At 44.8% G+C, this 24,684-nt stretch overlaps 1 protein-coding gene across 1 annotated transcript; it reads right to left on the reverse strand.

Moving 5' to 3' along the window:
• Window positions 1-636: 636 nt before the first annotated feature.
• Window positions 637-24,016, reverse strand: SOCS7 (suppressor of cytokine signaling 7). Its single transcript, XM_040436380.1, has 10 exons — window positions 23,316-24,016; window positions 16,365-16,429; window positions 16,184-16,288; window positions 15,480-15,581; window positions 13,464-13,594; window positions 13,214-13,382; window positions 8,158-8,286; window positions 7,601-7,736; window positions 3,652-3,809; window positions 637-2,145 (listed from the first exon to the last, which is right to left on the reverse strand). Exons 1-9 carry the CDS (start codon window positions 23,900-23,902, stop codon window positions 3,689-3,691), a joined length of 1,545 nt encoding a protein of 514 aa, XP_040292314.1. The 5' UTR covers window positions 23,903-24,016; the 3' UTR covers window positions 637-2,145; window positions 3,652-3,688.
• Between the last annotated feature and the right edge of the window lie 668 nt (window positions 24,017-24,684).

A 24,684-nucleotide genomic window follows, 5' to 3' on the forward strand; every position in this document is an offset into this window, starting at 1 on the left:
AAAATGTTTTGGAGGGAAAAAAAAGTTATAAAGTCTGAAGACTTTCCAAATGCATTGCATACAGAGAGGCGCACTCAAACACCCCGCAGCTATGTACTATGGAGCCACCGCACAACCTCCTGCAGACAGAGGAGCTGTGAGAATGACTTTTCTCCATTGGACATTACTAGTAGGGATGAGCGAATTGACTTCGGATGAAACATCCAAAGTCGATTCGCATAAAACTTCGTTAGAATACCGTATGGAGCAGGAGCTCTGTACAGTATTCGAATGTAATGGCTCCGATGAGGCGAAGTTATAACTTCGGGTAATAATTTCAAAAATGTAGTTCTACTGTAAAAAAAACTTTTACCGAACTCTGGTTCGGTTCCAAGTGGTACCTTGAAACCAAACCTGAGTTCAGTAAAAGTTTTTTTACAGTAGAAATACATTTTTGAAATTACCCGAAGAAACCTGATCGGAGCCAATACATTCTAATACTGTACGGAGGTCCTGCTCCGTACCGTATTCTAACGAAGTTTTATGGGAATCGCTCATCCCTAATTGCTAGTGTTGGTACATCTGTAACCTCACCGTGGCACACAATTCATAGCCTGAGATAACAGTAATGCAGACAGACAATAACACTCGTGGATATAGTTATATCTAAATCGTTTATTTTAAACCCATCTCCACCCGTCTTGAAGTATTCAACATGGCAGGAAAAAAAAAAATCAATTCATCAGAGACAGGAGCTGAAATCAAGACGCAACTGAATGCTTTAATGTCTTGGGGTGGGGAGGGAGAGACAAAATAGAAAGACTGATCACTAACACAAAACAGGTTTTGCAGTTATTTCCTATTTAATGTCTACAAAGAAAATTCTCTTGGGTGTCCAAAATATGCTTAAAAAATAAACATTAAATTGGGAAGAATGTGTCCCTCTCATGCCTATAACACAGTATATACAAACAGGGCTTGAAGGACACCTTAAAATGTTCTTTTTTTGTTCCTGACTTCCCAAATATGCATGTGGGGACCAGATTTGCAGCAGTTTTCATATATTAAAATCCAACAAGGAAGAAAAAGAGTCAAAAGACAATAAAATAAATTACACACAGACTATTTTCAATAAATTAAGCGCAACAAAAATATACACAAAATTCAGTAGGAAGGTGGGGGGGGGGGATTAAGGTTGTGCTGGAGATTGGTTTCCTCCATGAGATTAATTTACATTTTCCCTTTTAAGGGCAACAAAAGAAAATAAATCCTTACCCCTCAGGATAAATAATATAAAAATAAAATTAAAAAAAAGGATAAAATTGTTACGGTTCAACAATCAATTCTGTGTGGTCGCGTTGGGTGGCTACAGCAGTCAGTTGCCACTCGTTGTGGGTACAACTATCACCGCTCTATTTAACCAGTGTACCAGGTAGCCATACCCATCCTGTTAGAAATGGATGTATTATCCCCAGTGGCAACCTTTTTCCAGTGTTATAAAGGCCTGTGTCGAGAGACCGAAATGTGAGAAGTCACAAGACAGGACGGAAGGACGGTCACTGTTTAAAAAGTAGAATTTCTCTTCTCCTTCAGTAGTAAAACGCTGATCTGTCCTCCCTTTAGCAGGTTCAGGGCAAGACGGTCATAAGTTGCTTAGTCCACAAAGTGAAAATCGGCCAAGAGGGCTTTCCAGTTCTGCTCATGAGATGTCTGGTCTCTGCGGACCTTTACAACGGTCCTTTCTGGAGGACCGGAGAATCCTACTATTGTAAATGAATATCAAGTGGTGCTCAACACACAGGAAGCCCTGAAGAAGATTCAGTAGATGGCGGACAGTTGTTCAGTAGCTATGACGGGGCAAGTGCCCCTGTTGTTCCATTTCATTACAAAGAAATTTCATCAAAATACAATACTGCTAGCAGAACAGTGTGACCAGCAACTCACATTCCAGTTGGGGCTCTTGGAAATCAGGGGGGTGGGGATACGTCAGGGTGCTGGCAGCGTGACACCCAAATCCAAGTTAAATTATCACCCCTTAGTCTTTTTAAGGGGCAGGAGGGAGACTTAGACGTGGTCCACTGAAGGTCCTTCGGGGGGACCTTCCATCCCCATGTTCTTCCATCCCCTGGGGTGGGTCCAGTGTACTCAATACCAGCACAAAGTTTCCTAACAAGAGAAAAGACCTCGTGCAAATTAGTCCAGTGCAAAAAGGCATCCTGTGGCTTTAAATGCTACAAACCCGCCACTACTATATACAGTGAACGTATTCACCCGCACCTTGGTGTTTTTCCTGTTTTGTTGCATTACAACCTGGATTTAAATGGATTTTAATTTGGATTTTATGAATGACCCTGAGAAAATAGCCAAAATTGTTACAGTGGAATGCAAAAAGAAACCTTGTTTTAAATAAATAAATACTGAAAGTTTTTGAGTTCATATGTATTCAACCCACTTTACTATGATACTGATAAATAAGGTCTGGTCCAACCAATTAACTGATGATGTCTCATAATTAACTGAATAAGGTCTCCCTGTCTGCAAACACATGATCTGTCACATGAGGAGTATATAGTATATATTCTAAAAGGCCCTGAGTCTGCAACACTATTTACCAAGCAACATGAAGACCAAGAAGCCTCCAAACAGGTCACAGGGATGTGGAGAAATGTAGATTGGGTTTGGGTTATTAAAAAATATCACAAACTTTGATTCCATGGAGCTCCAGTAAATCCATTATAGCAAAATGGAAAGAATATGGCGCAACTATAAACCTGACACAAAAAAGCCTCCCACAAAAAAATAACTCAGACCGGGCAAGGAGGGCATTATTCAGAGCTTCAACGAAGACACCAACAATAACACAGAAGGAGCTCCAAAGATCCACAGAGAGGGAAGCTTCTGTCTGCAGGACCACTATAAGTGGGCATTCACATGCACGGACGCCGAGGCTCATGGCCGCAACATGTGGACCACTGACCCCCTAAAATCAATGGGTCAGCACCGTGATGCGGCATGCAAATCCATGTTTTGCAGATCCGTGGTTTGCAGACAGCAAAACACTTATGGTCGTGTGAATGCAGCCTAAGGCTTACACTACACAAAACAGGGTTTCATGGAAGAGTGGCCAGAAAAAAAAATATATAAATCACTGTAAAGAAACAAAACTGATAATCTATGACATGACGAAGACTGCTGAAAACCAACACATCTAACTGGAAGAAGTTGGAGCAGTTTTGCCTGGAGGAATGGGAAACAATCCCGGTGTCTAGATGTGCTAAGAAGGGATGAGCGAATTGACTTCAGATGAAACAATGTTTGGTCATTTGTATGTACCTGTGGATTTCTCTGTTTCATGTATAAACTACTTCTATGCAGCATTTATAAACTTACAGATACATTTCCTGAAGATCTCATTTATAATTTGTCTTCCAAACACACGAATGAGGTCTTCTAAGACAATCTATGGCGACCAGCCAGTCCTGGCCATTGTAACATTTTATGACGGCCACTCTGAGTGACCCTCCGTTCTGACTCAGGGTTCACACCTATATGATGCTCATGCGTCTCACTACAGCATACAGACAGGGAGGGTCTTTAGGAGATGACCATTTCCATGTATATGGAAAACATTAGCAGCCTCCAAGCTAAGATGAGAATCCTCTTCTTAATTACCTGGGTCCAAGACACTAAGTTACATGTAGGAGCCTTGCTACGTGGAGCTCTCTGTCCCAGACTCCAATTTGGGGATGTGACGGGACTCCTTTAAACACAGGTATATTTCCTCTTGGGGGTCATAGTAGTAGAACTTGCGCAGGTATGAGATGAGAGGCCTAAAAAGGAGAAGAAACAGAAAAACAGATATTTGGTGCTTGGAAGCAGGGTTGTCCGTCAGATCGGATGAAATGCTACCACATGATATCAGATAAGTCACTAGGGTGGAGACGTCGTAACAATTTTTAAAAGGGACTTTATGGCTGTCTTTATTAAGGGCACATCTAAAGAACAATGCAAATATAAAAAAAGTCCATGTTCTCGTAAATTAACTATATGTAGTCCAAGGCCAAGTAACACTATCAGTCACTGATCACAACGACCATGTGTCTCCTGGGTTTTACAATGAAGGCTGATTAGTTAGTGAATACAATAGGCTATATCCCATACAAGCATAGACAATGTGCAGGTAAGTTACTGTTCTTAAAGGGGTTCTGCAGTTTTTTTAAACTGATGATCTATCCTCTGGATAGATCATCAGCATCTGATCGGCGGGGTCCGACACCCGGGACCCCCGCTGATCAGCTGTTTGAGAAGACAGCAGCACTCCAGCAGCGCCGTGGCCTTCTCACTGTTTACCGCTGGTCCAGTGACGTCATGACTAGTATCAACTGGCCTGAGTGCGGCTAAGCTCTGTTCAGTTGAATGGAGCTTAGCCACGCCCAGACCAGTTGATACTAGTCGTGACGTCACTGGGCCAGCGGTAAACAGTGAGAAGGCCGCGGCGCTCCTGGAGTGCTGCTGTCTTCTCAAACAGCTGATCAGCTGGGGTCCCGGGTGTCGGACCCCCACCAATCAGATGCTGATGATCTATCCAGAGGATAGATCATCAGTTTAAAAAATAAAATGCAGAACCCCTAACTTATAAGACCAAAGCTCCTGTGTGTTTAATTCTCCTGTCATGTATTAATGGAGTTGCCAAGAATGTAGCCTTTTTTTCCACCAAAAACAGCACCACTTTTGCCTGAGAACTGTTTCTCATTTCCAGGAATCCCAGACAACCCCCTTAATATTCTGTTCAGCAGTGACTAAATTATATCTATTTCTGGAAAAGCTGGGAGGATAACCAGTAGAGTTCCTACAGGGCAGGAGTATCCAACTTGTGGCTCTCCAGCTGATGTGAAACTACAATTCCCAGCATACACTGACCAGGCTGCCAATGCATTCACAAAGCTGGAGAACCAGTGCTGCCCTGTACTGTGCCTGGATCCTGCAAAGTGAAGGTGAGCAGACTGCGCATGTGCGGCCACCCTCCATACATTTCTATGGGACTGCCAAAAATAGGCAAGCAGCACGCTCAGCTATTTTCAGAAATCCCATACAAATGAATGGGAAGCGCACAGGGCAATCACGGACACGGCTCTATTCACTTCTATGGAGCTGACAAAGAGGTATTTTCGGCAGTCCTAGAGGTGGGACCCACACCTATCAGACATTGGTGGCATATCCTAGCGATATGCCCCCAATGTATGAGAGGGGCCAACCTCTTTAAAGGAAACTCACCACCAGGAATTAGGCCACCTGATATATAGGACAACAGGTTCCCAGTAACGATCTTTTACTTTCTAACAGGTGTAACATCATGCAGCAGAAATCTGAAGGCTTTATTTCCATGATTGTGTAGAGTCAAGGGGGTGGAGCTGTGCTCTGGAGAAGTCAGGCTCGCCTATATGGATACGTCACCACACGCAGCTTCCTCAAGGAGGTGGCTTGTGATGAGGTCTTCAGAGAACGCCCCCATGACTCTATGCAGGCACAGGAATACTACAATAAAACCATTTTTTCTGCATGCTGCCAACACTTCCCAGAAAGTAAAAGATCATCACTGGGAACCAGTTACCATCCTGGATAACAGGTAGGTGTCGTTTTTGGGTCTAATCATGGCATGTTCTGGACGTGGTGTCTGTATACATTCTATAATGTGGGTCACACAGGAGCACCGCAGTACAATCAGCAATGTCTTCTATGTACTGACAGGGGGGTGAACAAGCTGCGAGACGACAGCAGACAACAGCACAGCCCCCGACCTCCCAGCGCAACTAAACCAGCACTTAGCAGGGGCCCTGCTTAGCTGTGACTAATAATTAGTGTTGACGCTGGAAATGATAATTATATGGAATGGAGAATTGTATTTACACACACATGCTGTTCTGCACAGTGGTAGGGATAATTTCTGTGTATACACAATAAGGATGTGGAGAAAGACAGAGGCGAAGACAAAAAGAAAGTGGGAAAAGCTAACTAACACCGCTATTCTCTCCAACAGAGACTTCGCTGCGATCAGCATGTGCATGCTCCAACTACAACTGCACAGATCACTAGAGGAAAAGGGATTTTGACCATTTCTACACACCGATTTGGCATCGTCAGCCACATCGCAGTAAAAACCTTTTCACTAAATCTTCCTAAACCAGACTGACGTACAGTACATTAGGTCAGAAGCAGATCACGATGTTGGGTGTTCACACCGAACAGTCATTTTCACATGATCTCGTCCTCATGATCTCTGCATGAATATTTCCAACCAGATCTGAAGGCACTGAAACTACTCACACAGGATGAAACGTAAAGTAGCCATGTGATCGAGGCCAGACGTGGCAGGTATATTTGTGTTACAGCCGAAGTATAGTGTAAAACACTAACAAGATTAAAAATGAGCAACACTGAAATTCCACAGCATGTAAATTCACCCCAAGGATGCAACCACAGTCTGCTGTGGATTTTCCAGAGCGGATCTTCTAGTACAGGGATGCCCAACCTGCGGCCCTCCAGCTGTGGTAAAACTACAACTCCCATCATGCCCTGCTGTAGGCTGTCCAGGCATGCTGGTAGTTGAAGTTTGGCAACAGCTGGAGGGCCGCAGGTTGGGCATCACTGTTCTGGTATTTAGGCCTCATGCACACAACCTTATCCATTTTGCAGTCCGCAAATCGCAGATCCACAAAATACAGATGCGGTCTGTGTGCCGTCCACATTTTATTTGTGGACCCACTGTTTTCAGTGGGTCTGTGGTCCTCATTTTCTATCTTTTTGCAAAATGGACATACAGAAGCGGAAAGCACACAGATGATGTGCACGTTCCTCATCCGATTGTCCATTCTGCAAAAAGAAAAACAGAATGGGGGAGATTTCTCAAACTGGTGTAAAGCAGAACTGGCCTAGTTGCCCATAGCAACCAATCAGATTCCACCTTTGATTTTTCAAAGGAGCTGTCCGAAATAAAAAAGATGGAATCTGACTGGTTGCTATGGGCAACTAAGCCAGTTGTACTTTACACCAGTTTGATAAATCTCCCCCAATATGTCCTATACTTGTCTACAAAATGCGGACCCGCTGAATCAATGGGTCAGCAAAATATGCGAATGCAACACAGACAGCATGTGTATTTTTCTGATCCCCGTTCTGCGGCTCGCAAAACAGATACGGTCGTGTGCATAAGGCCTTAACAGAAGCAAAATGTGCCCCAAATGATGTGGGTTTGCCACGTTTCACAATCTCTGCATTGCAAAGGGCAAAACTGCAGCAGTTATCTGTAATATACATTCACAAGCTGCTGATGTGAAATCCTCACAGCAAGTCTAGTTATGTGAAGATATTTTGCGTAATATTTCCACAGCATGGTCACTGCTACTGGTTCTTCAACACAATTCCACAGCATTTACACTACGCGAAGCCGTACCCTAAAGATCTAATAAAGTTAAACTTGTCCTTTAAATCAAAAGATATAGAAAAATGAAATGGCAAATTATGTGAATCAGCTGAAGAGTTTGCACTGGAGTGTTGTGGCTTTCATCTTTTAAATCTAACCAGGACGCGGCCTCGGGCCATGGACTAAATCCTCAATACTTACTTGGGTAGAGGGAGCTCAGGAATGTGGTCTATCCGGACCAGTTGTCTAATACGAAATCGGCATAAATGCTGCAGAGATTTCACATTGCTGAAGCGGGAAACGGGGTATAATAGTTGTACTGGGGTAGGAGGAAGACCTGAAAGAGAGGGAAAAGTTGAATAAAAGGGGCAAGTGCATACCTCCATTTAACTTATCTGGCAGAGAACAGCCTACCAGAGCGCACTGGCCCGACCTAGCCGGATGCAGTCGTTCACCACTGGAGCCCATTAACTATAATGGGAGCCGGCGGAGATGCTGACGCTTTTCGGCATAAGTGCCAGTGAACACAGCATTAATGCAGGAAAGTGGCCGGATCCCAATTATAGTCAATGAATGGCAGTACCTGGCTAGGCCTGATCGGGTGATCCACTCCTGGCTTTGGCTTTAAAACCGCATCAAAAACCCTAAATGTGAGCCTGCACATACACAACTTGAGAAGCCTATAATAAAGAATAATACGCAAGAGAGACAGGGACAGATCTGGCAGTCACACACACCTTACTGCTTCAGTTACCTACCTGGCACCCGTGAACGCAGGAAATACAGGAACTTCCCATTTTTTGAGTGCATGATAGCGCGTTTTATGAACTCCACCACAGACTGGCATCGATCTTCAAACTTGGGATGGCACCATAGGCTGAATGTGCCTGAAAGGCAAAAGTGGAAGTGTAACTAAATCTTCAGTCTAGTAAACATCAGAAAAAGACATATGACTGTAAAGCTACGCACGTATGTGGCAGATTTGGATATTTACTGTGGATTCTGCCTTGAAAACACTCCAATTACAGAACACACCTCATCCACAAACAGCAAAAAAATAAAAACAGATAGGTTAATTAACAACCTATGAAATCGAAACTCAGATGGAATTTGCTTAGATTTGACCGTCTGGTCTGAAGCTATATACATACAGAGCATGTGCCATGAAATCTACCCGACGTATGTCAAGAGCGTCCTCTTTGGTATATGTTTGCAGTATGCATCACTGTATTTTATTTTTTACATGTATTGAAAAGTATACTTGACATTCTCTAATCTAATGGTAAACCTGCCCGATACATTAACAGTAAAGTATTAGGGTCCATTCACACATCCGTGTGTGTTTTGCGGATCCACAAAATACGGACACCAGCAATGTGCGCTCCGCAGTTTGCGGACCGCAAATCGCCGGCACTATAATAGAATAGGCCTAATCTTGTCCGCAATTGCGGACAAGAATAGGACAAGTTCTATTTTTTTCGGGAATGGAAATGCGGACCAGGAAGTGCGGATCCGCATTTCTGGATCCGGGCAGCACATCGTGCGGCCCCATAGAAACGAATTGGTCCGCAATTCTGTTCCGCAAAATGCGGAACAGAATTGCGGACGTGTGAATGGACCCTTAGAATAAAGTTTTATGTGAATCGACTTCGGATGTTTCATCCGAAGTCGATTCCCTCAACCCTAATCACAGTGGTTGAGATAATGTATGGAACGGGCTGATGCAGTGAGCCTGCTCCATACGCGGCAGAGCCCCCACAGTAAAATTGCGGGGCTCCTATCGGTTACCATGACAGCCAGTATGCTTGTGAAGCTCAGCACAGCAGGGAGAATTTGAAAAGCCTATTCACCCTGATAGATCTCGATTAGGATGAATATGACAAGGGATCAAAAGATCCCGGGTTCTAGCCTCGAGGGGGGCTAATAGTTATTAAATAAAAAGTTAAGATTAAAAAAAAAAAAAAAAAAATTTAGCTATAAAAAGATTAAAAAGCACCCCTCTTTCCCAATTTTACGAATAAAATAAAATAATTAAAATCATGTACGGTGAACGCCGTAACAAAAAACACACAAAAATATAAATACATGACTTCGGGTCCCTGATACCAAGAGGTCTCAAATCAGAATTGGAAATTTTGGGATTTCTGTAAAATAGGGTGGTGATGTGAATCGCATTATCCATCGGTGCCTTGTTTTAATTCATCTCACTAATGGATTCTGCGTCCACACCCTCACCCAGTATAACAGTGCAGATGATCCCATTTCCACTTCTATTTTTATTTGCATTTTTATCCTTTTTTGTATTTTAATTTTATTTATTAACCTCACTAACAGGTACATTAAAACTTACGAGGGTATAGAATACCAATAAAAATAACCAATAACTGAAAATCAATAAAAGGCCACCTAGTAAAAATGCCATAACACACACAATGAGTGATTGTATGATAAATTTGCGATATCTTGAGACCTATGGAATCTTATATATTTATACAGTCCTGATCAAAAGTTTAAGACCACTTGAAAAATGGCAAAAAATCATATTTAGCATGGCTGGATCTTAACAAGGTTCCAAGTAGAGCTTCAACATGCAACAAGAAGAAATGGGAGTGAGACAAAACATTTTTTGAGCATTCAATTAATTGAAAATAACGAATAAACTGAAACAGGCTGTTTTTTAGCTGATCCAAATTTTAGGACCACATGCCTTTAAAAGGCCAAATCTGCGCAAAGATGTGGATTCATTGTAATTTTCTGTCAGGTTGTCACACGTTGTGATGGCAAAGGCAAAAAAACTCTCCCTTTTTGAACGTGGTCGGGTTGTTGAACTGCATAAGCAGGGTCTCTCACAGCACGCCATCGCTGCTGAGGTGGGACGAAGTAAGACAGTCATTTGGAATTTCTTAAATCATCCTGAGGGTTATGGAACAAAAAAGGCAAGTGGAAGACCCCAAAAAATGTCATCAGCACTGAGCCGGAGGATCCAATTGGCTGTCCGTCAAGACACTGGACGATCCTCGACCCAAATTAAGGCCCATAACGGCCCAGTGCTGACTGCAGCCCCATAACCATCAGACGGCATCTGAGTCTGAAGGGCTTCAAAAACAAAAAAAGTCTTCAAAGACCTCGTCTCCTTGAACGCCACAGAACTGCTCGTTTTCAGCACCAAACATGGGACATTCAAAGGTGGAAGAAAGTTTTATTCTCTGATGAGAAAAAAAAATGTAACCTTGATGATCCTGATGGTTTCCAACGTTACTGGCATGACAAGCAGATCCCACCTGAGATGTTTTCTACGCGCCACAGTAGAGGGGGCGCCATAATGGTCTGGGGTGCTTTTTCCTTCAGTGGAACAATGGAGCTTCAGGAAGTGCAGGGGCGTCAAACGGCCGCTGGCTATGTCCAGATGTTGCAGAGAGCATTCCTCATGACTGAGGGCCCTCGTCTGTGTGGTAACGACTGGGTTTTTCAACAGGACAACGCTACAGTGAACAATGCCCGCAGGACAAGGGACTTCTTCCAGGAGAATAACATCACTCTTTTGGCCCATTCTGCGTGTTTCCCTGATCTAAATCCAATTGAGAACCTTTGGGGATGGATGGCAAGGGAAGTTTACAAAAATGGACAACAGTTCCAGACAGTAGATGGCCTTCGTGCGGCCGTCTTCACCACTTGGAGAAATGTTCCCACTCACCTCATGGAAACGCTTGCATCAAGCATGCCGAAACGAATTTTGGAAGTGATAAACAATAACGGCGGAGCTACTCATTACTGAGTTCATGTTTGGAAGTTGGATTTCTGTTTTGGAGGGGGTCTAGTTTTTTTTTGGAGGTGTGGTCCTAAACTTATGATCAGCTGAAAAACAGACTGTTTCAGTTTATTCGTTGTTTTGTCTCACTCCCATTTCTTCTTGTTGCATGTTGAAGCTCTACTTGGAACCTTGTTAAGATCCAGCCATGCTAAATATGATTTTATTGCCATTTTTCAAGTGGTCTTAAACTTTTGATCAGGACTGTATCACTATGCCATCAATGATTTGTTTTGATTATAAAAACGCATTGTGTGAATTGGGGATTAGGTGCAGGAACCTAATCATAATGCAAATGGAGGTCCCGACTATGATAGGAAGATCTGGTCCATGTTTTATATTTCACTTGAATCTGTTCAAAAATGGTCCCAATGGTGGATTTTATTTTTATTTGGAATTGTGCACCACTGAGGAAGGTACATACGTGTACTGAAACGCGTCTGGTGGCGGTTGTGAAAGGACAGTGTGTACGGGATCACACCACAACAAAAGCAAGCACGGACATTATTAACAATTAAAGTCGGCGTCCCAGTAAGCTCAGTACGCATGCGCTGGAAAAAGACACAGCCGGCAGAAGGGAGAGCGGAGTCCTACACTGCGTAATCAGAAAGACAGCAGTGAATAACTCGCAGCAGGCTGTGACAAACACAGCAAATAGTCACCAGGAGACCGGAACATAAGCCGACAGAAGAACCGCAGGAAGCCGTGAGTAACATAACACTCAATATTATTGTATATAAAACGGCCTTAACCACAACCTGCAAGTCTGAATTGCTTTAATTACCCAACAGTAGCCTAATTCTGACACGTATATAAGTGCCTAAAGTTACAAACAGCACTAATGTTAATAAGACTGCAACAAAGAGGCACGGACATTATATTATCTGCCCATATTAGATGAATGAACTACCTAATATAAAGACATATGGTAAAAGGAAATATTGGTGAGACCCAAAACACACGCCCAAATACTAGTGTACAACCGCATTATTTTTATTTTTAATATTTTATGCGTGAGCTCCACATTGTAGAAGGACCAGTTCTATAGATTTATGAATTTATTGTAAATATAATCTAGGGGATTTATAATACATTGTTTGATTAAATGTTTTTATGCATACAGTTAAAGTAAAAATACTTCTTAAAATAATTCTTTGTGTATATTTAACAACACACAATGGCATGTTTTAGTCACCTTTCAGTGCTCAAAAAGTCAGACATACCACAGAAATGTTGCCAATAAAACTACAGTTCGTCCCGCAAAAAAAAAAAAAAAAAGTTATGGTTGTCAGAAAATAGCGATGCAAAGAAAATTTAGATCTTTTGAAAGGTAAAACAAAAAAACTAAAACCTATACAAGTTTGGTATTCGTATAGAGCTGCAGAATAAGAACGTCATGTGATTTTTAGCGCACAGTGAACGCCATTATGTCAAAAAAAAAAAAAAATTGGCGGAATTGTGGGAGTTTTTCAATGTATACCCACAAAGACATGGTAAATTAAATGGTGGCGTTAAAAAAATGCAACTTATACTGCAAAAATAAGCCCTCATATGGCTATATGAAAAGAAAATAAAAAGGTTATCGCTACTGGAAAGTGGGGAGTAAAAAAATGGGCCCAGTACTTAAAGGAGTTATCCCATCTTAGACAATGGGGGCATATCGCTAGGATATGCCCCCACTGTCTGAATGGTGCGGGTCCCAGAGGTCTCTCTGGGACCCGCACCTACAAGGAGAACGGAGCGGAGGAAGTTGAGGAGGGCGCACTCCAGCCACAACTCTCCCCGGCTCCGTTCTCCTTGTAGGTGTGGGTCCCAGAAGTGGGACTCACACCTATCAGATAATGGTGGCATATCCTAGCGATATGACCCCATTGTCTAAGATGGGATAACCCCTTTAAAGGGGCTAAAGCAGCAACCTGTTATGAGCAACCTTTGCAGCAGCAATGATAAACCTCCCGTACAGTGTTCTTTTTGCCGTTTCTGAGGAGACCTCCGTCTGCTCTCACCTCGGTAGTGCTCCATGCGTGTGTGGTGGGTAATGCCCTGTGAGCGGAAGCTGAGGCTCAGGATATAGCGTGGATCAGAGCTATCTCGCACAAGGAATGAACCATCTGGCTTCCCCTTGAGTTTCATTTCTGCATCCTCCCAGTTCATAGGACCCCAGTACCAGCCACACTGCAGGAAGAAAGGTATGCCAAGTAACATCAAGAGCCCACAAGACAGATGAAAGTACGGAGTCTATGAATCAATGTTCACCTTTTCCAGTTCTCTCAGACTTGCAGCAAAACTACTGGGATCCTGGCGGAGAATGGGGAATTGTAAGGGCTGTACCAGTGGGACTGGCACACACTCAGGTGGCCGAAGAGGGACTACACGAGGCAGGGGATCTGCAATTAAATTAACAAAAGAAACAGTTAAGATTTAGTTTCTTATTTTTATTTGCACAACATAATATACACTGTGCAATCTACTCATAAATCCATCTGCTGTGGTGATCAGAGGCTCATACTGCTGTTATTTCATTTGTTCTATCCCCCCGAGCTTCACACTGAAGCTCTGCTACTTCATATTGAAAGTTGTGTATTAACAAAAGTCCAGTAAATGTTTACAGCATGGAAAGTGGATTTACATTGATGCATGAATGGAATGAATATAAAGTACAAGTAACTAATTCAGAACTGAAAAAACTGAGGATATGCCTTATCTGGTAATGGCCATACATATACAGAGTCCATACAGCATGTATATAGGTGTGTGAATGAGGACCACTGTTCCAAGTACTTTTATGAATGGGGAGCGGATGTAAGTGACAGCTGAACTTCCCACAGTCTAGGCAGAGACTTTTTATTACCATCGGCCCTGACGCCTCCTGCTCCAGTCCCAGCAACCATGTAATCGGGTGCCGGGTCACTGCAGGAGCTGCTGGATCTTAGCAAACCCAGATTAGCTCTGCAGCAGGAGGCTATATTCCTCCTGCAGCTGGAACTAATATGTCAGTTACAGGCAAAGGGGAAATTAGCACTTAAATAAATAAATAATACTAATAAAGTAATGTTAAATGGAGTTCAAGAAGTATTGTATGACCTTATAGGGTAGAAAGTGTAAAATAAATTACGAAATATAAAAATAAAAATAGAACGGCGCCACAAGCGCACTTCTAGCCACACCTCTGGGGCTATAAACAATATGGGGGTCATTTATCAAACTAGGCATATCTCTGCCGCAGATTGCACCACAAAGGTCCTTTGCACCGCAATCTGCGACTTTTCCCCGCTCACGCCAGGTCTAAAAAAGTGGGCATGGAAGGGCTTTCATTTTACCATTTTCTTCGCCTATGTTTTAGGCCTCTTTCACACTATCGGTTTTTTTTTCGTTTTGCGGGCCGTTTTTTGCGTTCCGTATAAGGAACCATTCATTTCAATGGTTTCGCAAAAGAAAACGGAATGTACTCCGTATGCATTCCGTTTCCGGATTTCCGTTCTGTTGAAAGATAGAACATGTCCTATTATTGCCCGCAAATCACGTTCCGTGGCTCCATTCAAGTCAATGGGTCCGCAAAAAAACGAAACACATACGGAAATGCATCCGTATGTCTTCCGTAACCGTTCTGTTTTTGCGGAACCATCTATTGAAAATGTTATGCCCAGCCCAATTTTTTCCATGTAATTACTGTATACGCCATACGGAAAAACGGAACGGAAACACAACGGAAACAAAAACGGAACGGATCCATGAAAAACGGACCGCAAAATACTGAAATAGCCATACGGTAGTATGAAAGAGGCCTTAGGCATAGAAAAGGGTCTACATGTAAGACAGCAAGAAAGCTGTCTTACATTTAGAAGTGGCGGTGGATCCGCCGAAGTTATCCACCCCCAGTACAGGGCTTTAAGACCGGCGTCTAAAGTGCAGGTCTTAATAAATGACCCCCTATAGTCACATTTTTTTGTTTTCATTTTTTTGAGTAAATAAAAACAAAAAACACTAAAATATACATAAAAATAAAACCCCACATTTCTCTGACAAAAAGCTACAAATATTTAAATGACCAAAAAAATAATAATAATTCTTGCTTTTCTACTCCCAAGTTCTAAAAAAAAAAAAAAATTGTAAACAGCCTAGTCTTGGACTGGTTATTATCACTCTCTAGAAAGTCCATTTAAAGATGTAGACTACTTTATGCACAGTAAACTAAACCACATTTAAGAATTTACTGCAAAATCAATACAAATGGTAAATTTGACAATAAAGTACATAGTAATAAAGTCTGACCGGGAGCATGTGGCGGCGGCGGTGGAGGCAGCGGGAAGGACTGTAGCGAGGACCCCATAGGACCCACTAGAACAGACGCTGGTTGTATACCTCCAATATCATCTGGAAGAAGGAAAAAAATATTAATACGGCACAAAAAACTGAGAAACATAATGGAAAGAAGGATAGTAAACCTGTCCATTATCTTAAGTGTGCAGTACATTTCTTAAAGGGAACCTGTCACCAGGATTTTGTGTATAGAGCTGAGGACATGGGTTGCCAGATGGCCACTAGCACATCCGCAATACCCAGTCCCCATAGCTCTGTGTGCTTTTATTGCGTATAAAAACCGATTTGATACATATGCAAATTAACCTGAGATGAGTCAGAGCTTAAAAATATGACTTCTCTGGTCACACAAGTAAGATATGACTCTTTTATATTAATTTGCATATGTACAAAACCGTTTTTTTTACACAATAAAAGCACACAGAGCTATGGGGACTGGATATTGCGGATGTGCTAGCAGCCATCTAGCAACCCATGTCCTCAGCTCTATACACAAAATCCAGGTGACAGGTTCCCTTTAAAACTAAATTGCCATTGGTTGCTGCAGGGCACAATAATATGAGGATTATTACATTTTTTTAACTACTAAATTTCCACATCTGATAGAGGAGTCCCTATAGGTGCAGGATAACAGGAGACAAAAGAAAACTTATTACCTAGAAGACTCAGGCTCCTGCGAGGAGGTGGGGGAGGAGTAGGGGGGTGGGTAGAGCATGAACCTCGGTGCGATATGTCCACGTCCACTAGAGATACCGTTTCACCTGTCACATAGGAAAACACATTAGACAATGTAGTGGGAATAGCCACTGTCACGCAGTAGTTTCCCTGACCACTTACCAGTAAAGAGAGGACTAAAGGAGACTGGAGAGAAGGCACTTTGAGTTCTGGTCAAACGGGGCTTCCTGTGAAACGAACACACTGATAATTGAATTTCTACGGAAATGGGTAACATCTGGAGACAGGACGATATTAGAGGCAGTTCAACTTCTATGAATTCATCTAAGCTTTCCCTTTGGTCAGGACTGGACCTCCAGCGTCATAGGTCCTCTATGAGCCGTCCAAACCACAGATCAGGGACTGATACTTCTGGCAGCTCCAGTCAAGAGGGCCATATTTTATACATCAGATAAAGTCGGCTGAACCCACTGATCATCTGTGTATGGAGGGCTCCTATCAGCAGATTCGGGGGATACGGATCCGATAGTGGAGTTTCAACTGCCTGTTTTTTTTCTAAGGCCTCATGCACACGACCGTGCCCATGCTGCGGACCGCAAGGCACGGGCACAGACCGTGTGCCCGCCGCCTGCGGACACAGACCAGACCCGGGCACTGACCGCGTGCACGCCGCCTGCGGACACAGACCCGTGTCTGTTCTACACCGCAGCTTCCAGATTGCAGATCCATTCAAGCGAATTGCGGACCTCCTTTTGTGGGCCGCAATATAGGCACAGACCTGCTACGGTTGTGTGCATGAGGCCTCAAGGGAAGTTTAGCTGTGAAAGCAGCGATATGGTCGGCGACACATGAGTAAACTAATTTTACTGATATTTAATTGCAAGCTTTTCTATGGTTTCTGGAATGCACCACCCTGATAGTTTTTTCTGCATGACACGTAAGCAGCACAATGTAACATGCCATCCAACTGTTCACACAGACACATAGCTAGAGTTCTCCTGATCAGAACGGTTTTTCTTTTGTTGATCCGAGGCTCAGTTTCAAAGTTATAATACTTCTTAGTCAATAGGTAAATTAGACCTTTGGTGCAACGAGGGTGTCACTACTCCTCTTGTTGCACCCAAGCTACACTCCTTTCTGCGGTCAGCCCCTCCCTCACTACTTTGCCGCTGCCTGACGCTGTCCATCAAAGCAGCCAGGGTAGGGCTGGTCACAAAAAGGAGTGGAGCTTATGTGCAACAAAAAAGCAATAGTGATGCCCTAATTGCACCAAAGGCCTAATATGCATATATATTATATATACACACTGCTCAAAAAAATAAAGGGAACACAAAAATAACACATCCTAGATCTGAATTTATTAAATATTCTTCTGAAATACTTTGTTCTTTACATAGTTGAATGTGCTGACAACAAAATCACACAAAAAAAAAATATGGAAATCAAATTTTTTAACTCATGGAGGTCTGGATTTGGAGTCACCCTCAAAATTAAAGTGGAAAAACACACTACAGGCTGATCCAACTTTGATGTAATGTCCTTAAAACAAGTCAAAATGAGGCTCAGTAGTGTGTGTGGCCTCCACGTGCCTGTATGACCTCCCTACAACGCCTGTGCATGCTCCTGATGAGGTGGCGGACGGTCTCCTGAGGGATCTCCTCCCAGACCTGGACTAAAGCATCTGCCAACTCCTGGACAGTCTGTGGTGCAACATGACATTGGTGGATAGAGCGAGACGTGATGTCCCAGATGTGCTCAATTGTATTCAGGTCAGGGAAACGGGCGGGCCAGTCCATAGCATCAATGCCTTTGTCTTGCAGGAACTGATGACACTCCAGCCACATGAGGTCTAGCATTGTCTTGCATTAGGAGGAACCCAGGGCCAACCGCACCAGCATATGGTCTCACAAGGGGTCTGAGGATCTCATCTCGGTACCTAATGGCAGTCAGGCTACCTCTGGCGAGCACATGGAGGGCTGTGCGGCCCTCCAAAGAAATGCCACCCCACACCATTACTGACCCAATGCCAAACCGGTCATGCTGGAGGATGTTGCAGGCAGCAGAACGTTCTCCACGGCGTCTCCAGACTCTGTCACGTCTGTCACATGTGCTCAGTGTGAACCTGCTTTCATCTGTGAAGAGCACAGGGCGCCAGTGGCGAATTTGCCAATCTTGGTGTTCTCTGGCAAATGCCAAACGTCCTGCACTGTGTTGGGCTGTAAGCACAACCCCCACCTGTGGACGTCGGGCCCTCATATCACCCTCATGGAGTCTGTTTCTGACCGTTTGAGCAGACACATGCTCATTTGTGGCCTGCTGGAGGTCATTTTGCAGGGCTCTGGCAGTGCTCCTCCTGTTCCTCCATGCACAAAGGCGGAGGTAGCGGTCCTGCTGCTGGGTTGTTGCCCTCCTATGGCCTCTTCCACGTCTCCTTATGTACTGGCCTGTCTCCTGGTAGCGCCTCCATGCTCTGGACACTACGCTGACAGACACAGCAAACCTTCTTGCCACAGCTCGCATTGATGTGCCATCCTGGATAAGCTGCACTACCTGAGCCACTTGTGTGGGTTGTAGACTCCGTCTCATGCTACCACTAGAGTGAAAGCACCGGCAGCATTGAAAAGTGACCAAAACATCAGCCAGAAAGCATAGGAACTGAGAAGTGGTCTGTTGTCACCACCTGCAGAACCACTCCTTTATTGGGGGTGTCTTGCTAATTGCCTATAATTTCCACCTGTTGTCTATCCCATTTGCACAACAGCATGTGAAATTGATTGTCACTCAGTGTTGCTTCCTAAGTGGACAGTTTGATTTCACAGAAGTGTGATTGACTTGGAGTTACATTGTGTTGTTTAAGTGTTCCCTTTATTTTTTTGAGCAGTGTATATATAAAAAAAAAAAAAAGCCTTGGACTGACTAAAGATAAACAGCGTTTTAATCAGGAGAACCACAGCTACGTTTCTATGCAAGCACTGGGACAGGGAGGTCAATAACCTATATCGTAATACAAAAATAAAATACAAAAAATACAAAAAGTCTGAAAAGCAATGTGATGCCACCTCCACTGTGTGCAGACAGAGGATCCGAAGGAGGGCCTGGCACCCTATCATGAATCAAGCAAGAAAATACTGAGTTCTCATGGCAAAGGAACGCAAAAATATCAAATGCTGAGGCAGTCATAACACTGCCCCCACAAATGACATACCGCAAGCGTCTCCTAGCCCCAAGGATCAGCACACGCCCTATAGCCACACAGACGCTGGGTACATAATGGCACGTCCTTCATAGAGTTCATGTACATCATCACAGAAATCATCTGTTCAGAATTATTTCTGCTCGTGTAGCAAGAGGGAAAAATAAAATAAAAATCACTGCACCTTTTCAGGAGAAAGACATAGGACAAGTAGCAAAAAAAAAAAAGTAAAAGTAATGGAACATAGCCAACAGTCCCGGAACAAATAGCCAGTGTCTGTCCATGCCCAGAGACCCCCTCCACCAACGTACAGGACCTGCCAGCAAAAACTTATGACTATGACACAAGACTGGAGAGGGCACGGGACCAAAGGTATTATAGGGGGTGGCCCTTCTCCAAGACTTAAAGGGGTTATTCAACTTCATATATAGTTGTTTTTGTTTTAAATACACCCAGAGGAACCGGTCAGATAAAGCATACTTTACACCTCTGTCTTCAGTCTCCACATTTACATGTGAGGAGAGAAGCGCACTGAGGACAGAGGTGGACCCGGAGAGCTGGAACTGAGCATTGGGGAGCAGGTAGGTATGCTTCCCTCAATTGGTCCTGCTGAGTGGTGGGCTTTTTAAGAAAAACTATATGAAGTTGTACAACCCCTTTAAGTACTGATGACCTATATCAGTTCTGTCCCATTCATGTGCATGGGAGCAGTGCAGTGGTAACCAGGCCTGGCCACTACGCAGAGGACGGAGCCATCAGGCCACACTCAATCTGATACTGAACACCTACCAAAAAGGAGGTTATCAAAGCTTAAAGGGGTATTCCAGTTAAGTTATCTCTCACAGGGTAGGGGTTTACTATTAGACTGGTGGGGATCCTACCACTGGATAGCTGTGCCCGGCTTTCTCCGGAATTCCCATTTAAATGAATGGAGTGGCTGTGCACATGCCTGACCGGCCACTCCGTTCACTTCAGCAGGCTCCATAGGGCATGGGGTACCTGTTATCTTAAAGGGGTTCTGCACTTTGTTTTAACTGATGATCTATCCTCTGGATAGATCATCAGCATCTGATCGGCGGGGGTCCGATACCCGGGACCCCCGCCGATCAGCTGTTTGAGAAGGCAGCGGCGCTCCAGCAGCGCCGCGGCCTTCTCACTGTTTTCCGCTGGGCCAGTGACGTCACGACTAGTATCACTGGCCTGGGCGCGGTTAAGCTCCATTAAAGTGAACAGAGCTTAGCCGCGCCCAGGTCAGTTGATACTAGTCGTGATGTCACTGGGCCAGCGGAAAACAGTGAGAAGGCCGCGGCGCTGCTGGAGCGCCGCTGCCTTCTCAAACAGCTGATGGGCGGGGGTCCCGGGTGTCGGACCCCCGCCGACCAGATGCTGAACCCCTTTAATTAATGGGGGTCCTAGTTATCCTGTGGATAGGAGATAACATAACTGGAATACCCCTTTAAAGCTTTGTGACCTCCGCCGTACATGTATGGCAGAGGTCATCACTTTAAAAATGGCACCTGTTGGCAAGTGCAGCCTGTGCCATAGCCATTGGGTTTCTGACCCCTCAGATATCACTGTCAAATGAGACCACGTGATTGTACACAACTTGTTTAGGTGCTATCCGTGCCCACACGGCAAAATGATAAAACATGTCCTATTTCTTGTCTGTGTTGGGGATAAGAACAGGCAGTTCTATTAGGAAAATGCGCCATGCACGTGGTCTGTATTCGTATTTTGTGGATCTGCGGACCACGAAATACACAGTGTCATGTGAAGGAGTCCTTACAGTGAGAAATATAGCCGTAAGATAACACATCCTATTATTAGAAGAGTTTTGGAAAGCGACCCATCTCTTTATACTTGGCTTCCCCAGCTCCTCGCCCTGTACGTGGTCTCATCACGTGCATCAGTGCTTATTATTATAGGAGCGTATATATCTTCACATCCATGCGTGATTGGTGAGGGTCCTAAGCCCTGGTGCCCTCATTAATCACCATACAACTATAGATGGGCGTCTCTGGTCTGAGGCAGTCTTCTTCGTTCTGAAGGAGAGCTCATTTAGGGTACTTTCACACTAGCGTTATTCTTTTCCGGCATAGAGTTCCGTCACAGGGGCTCAATACCGGAAAAGAACTGATCAGGCATGTCCCCAAGCATTCTGAATGGAGAATAATCCGTTCAGGATGCATCAGGATGTCTTCAGTTCAGTCATTTTGACTGATCAGGACGGAGATAATACCGCAGCATGCTACAGTTTTATCTCCGGCCAAAAAAAACTGAAGACTTGCCTGAATGCCGGATCTGGCATTTTTTTCCATAGTAATGCCGGATCTGTCCTTCCAGTCTGCGCATACCGATAAAAATGTGAAATAAAATCAAAACAGATCCATTTGTCGGTATGACAAACGGACAGACGGATCCGTTCTTGCAATGCATTTTTAAGACGGATTAAGATCCTGATCAGTCTTAAAATGCCATCAGTTGGCATACGTTTTGCCGGATCACTCTGCCGCAAGTGTGAAAGTAGCCTTACATACTTTTTTCCCATAAAGCACTGGTTGATGTCTCCATACACTGCTGGATCTCTTCAATGAGAACCAGTACCCACTCCCAAAGGAGAACACCAGCCCTTAGGGCTCATGCACAAGGACGTACTTTTTGTCCATATCCGTATGCAGAACCATTCATTTCAATGGGCTGCAAAAAAATGAAAATGACTGTGTACATTCCTTTTCCGTATGTCCGCTCCATAAAAAAAATAGATGTCGTCCTATTCTTGTCCGTTTTTTCCAGACAAGGATAGTCACTGTTACAATGGATCTGTATGTTGTGTAATTCCTTTATTATTTCTATTAGACGTTCTGAATGAATTGCTAGCAGTCTGCAGTAAGGGTACAGAGGGGAGGTAACCAGTTGGGGGGGGGGTGTCTGCACAGTCTCCCTCTATCCAATCAGTGCCGCCATTGTCAGACTGTGCAGGTACACCCCCCCAACTTGTTACCACCCCTCTGTACCCTTACTGCAGACTGCTAGCAATTCATTCAGAACTTCTAGCAGAAATAATACAGGGATGACACAACATAGAGCTATAAAAATAGATGCACCAGAATTGTTATTACATGGGGATGCATGAAGCTATTAAACAGACATCAAATAATGGCCAATGGGATAGAGAAGGCGCTCATAGGGTAAGTAAATTCAACAAAACAAATTTCAAATAAAAGAAATGGTTTGCTCACCTATTGCGGTTGCATCAATTGGATGCAACTGCAATGGAGATCGAGTATGGATAAGAGACGGTTGGTGCAGCCAAGATTCGTCCTAACGCCTTGGGCAGGAGCCACCCTGCCACTAGGGTAGTGAAATTGAAGAGAGTACGCTGAACCCTAAGTGGAGCGTGTGGACTGCTGACGGCGCACGAAACAACCAATCAAAGACAGTATTTTAGTTTCAGTAGTGTTCCATTTATTCGTAAGACAACGCGTTTCGGGGGGTTAAAGTCCCCTTTATCAAGTCTGAGCCGGGAGACTAGGAGAGTGTCGCTGCTCGTCTGGAGAGGCGCGTGTTGGACTTTAACCCCCCGAAACGCGTTGTCTTACGAATAAATGGAACACTACTGAAACTAAAATACTGTCTTTGATTGGTTGTTTCGTGCGCCGTCAGCAGTCCACACGCTCCACTTAAGGTTCAGCGTACTCTCTTCAATTAAACAGACATGTCAGGAGTGGTGAAAGGTCCTCTTTAAGGGCCACATAAGAAGGCATCGCTGTGAGGTGGCATTTAAGAGGGCAACATAGTTTGTGGGGGGTCACTTAAGGGGGCATCATACTGTCTGAGGAGCACTATGGGGCATCACTATCGTGCAGTGGCCCTAAGGGAAAGCAGTGGTAGGCCGCGGCTGTGCACCCCAGTCCTCTCACCTGCCCAGCTCCAGCTCCTTGTCCCTGCACATGTCAGTCAGGCTCCCCCCGGAGCCCCCCAGGTCCCCGGCTCCTCTCCGGTCGGCAGCTCCCGCGGTCCCGGCGCAGCTCTTGGTGCGGAAGATCCTGGACAGACGGATCCGCAGAGAGCCCTTCCTCCCCGCACTCCTCCGTGCCGCCGCTCCGGCCTGCCCGTCCCCCTCACCGTCCTCCTCCTCTTCCAGCCTCCGGGCCTCGGGGGCCTCCAGCACCAGCAGAGCATCGCTGGTCTCCTCACACGGACAGCCGGCCCCCCGCAGCCCCAGCGCCCCCAGCTGCAGCTCCAGGCCCTCCCCAGACTGCGTTGCCTTCCGGTGCCGGTTGCACAGCTCTGCCGGCTGGGGCACCCCGTCTGCAGGCACCGCTTCTACGCCTGCCCCCGGCTCCTTGGAGGCCTCTGCATCCTCCACCTCTTCTCCTCGCAGCATATTCCGGAAAACCATGAGCCTGGGCCTGGCTGCCTCTTCCCCGGCTTCTGCTCCGCAGCCTAGCAGCCGGCTCAGCACCCGGTAGGACGCGGCCTCCTCCTCTGCCGCTGCGCCTCGCATGTCCCCGGTGGCTGTGCAGGCCCCGGCCCGAGCCTCGGCCTCTCCCAGCTCCGCTTCCCGAGCTCCGACAGCTCCTTCATCGGAGCCCGCCCCCCGTATCCGATACAGGACGACGTCACTTCCGGTTTGCTGAGCGACAGCTGCGGCGTCTGTTTCCATGCAGGGGAATGACGTTCCGCCCAATAGATCTGTCAAATGCGCCGATTCTTCCAGAAGTGTCGCTGGAGGCGCAGGCCGCCATATTGTTGGTGGTGAGCTTGTCCCTGTATTGTTTATCAATGTGTTCATGGGTGGAGTCTAACATCTGCTGCACAAGGGCTGATAGCAGCCAATCAGATTACGGCTTCCATTTTCTACTCTCACTGTAGAAAATAAAACCTGAGATTTCATTGGTTGCTTTGAGCAATACCACAATCTAATATATAAAGCTGAGTGTGTGTATATGTCCGCTAAAGGAATCCGCACCATCGCATTTAAAATCACAAAATTTTGCACACAGGTACATCAGGTGTCCGGGAAGCTTTTAGAACAGGTCTCAGCTCTCTAGGACGTACCGTTCCTGAGATATTCTAACACAAAAATAAAAAATAAATAAAATGCATTAGCCAATAGAAGCTTGGTCACATGACCCTTATCAGCTAATAGAAGCTCGCAGGTCCTCCAGCCTCCACATGCAGTTTTACTTCAGGTTTCCATAACAACTGAGCCATTTATCTTCACTGCTGTAGGAGAGCTTTAAATGAAATCCGTCACCAGGATAATTGCTATTGAAGTAAAGCCAT

The sequence above is a fragment of the Bufo bufo genome, chromosome 6 (genome assembly GCF_905171765.1).
Source record: "Bufo bufo chromosome 6, aBufBuf1.1, whole genome shotgun sequence".
NCBI classification, from domain to species: Eukaryota; Metazoa; Chordata; class Amphibia; order Anura; family Bufonidae; genus Bufo; species Bufo bufo.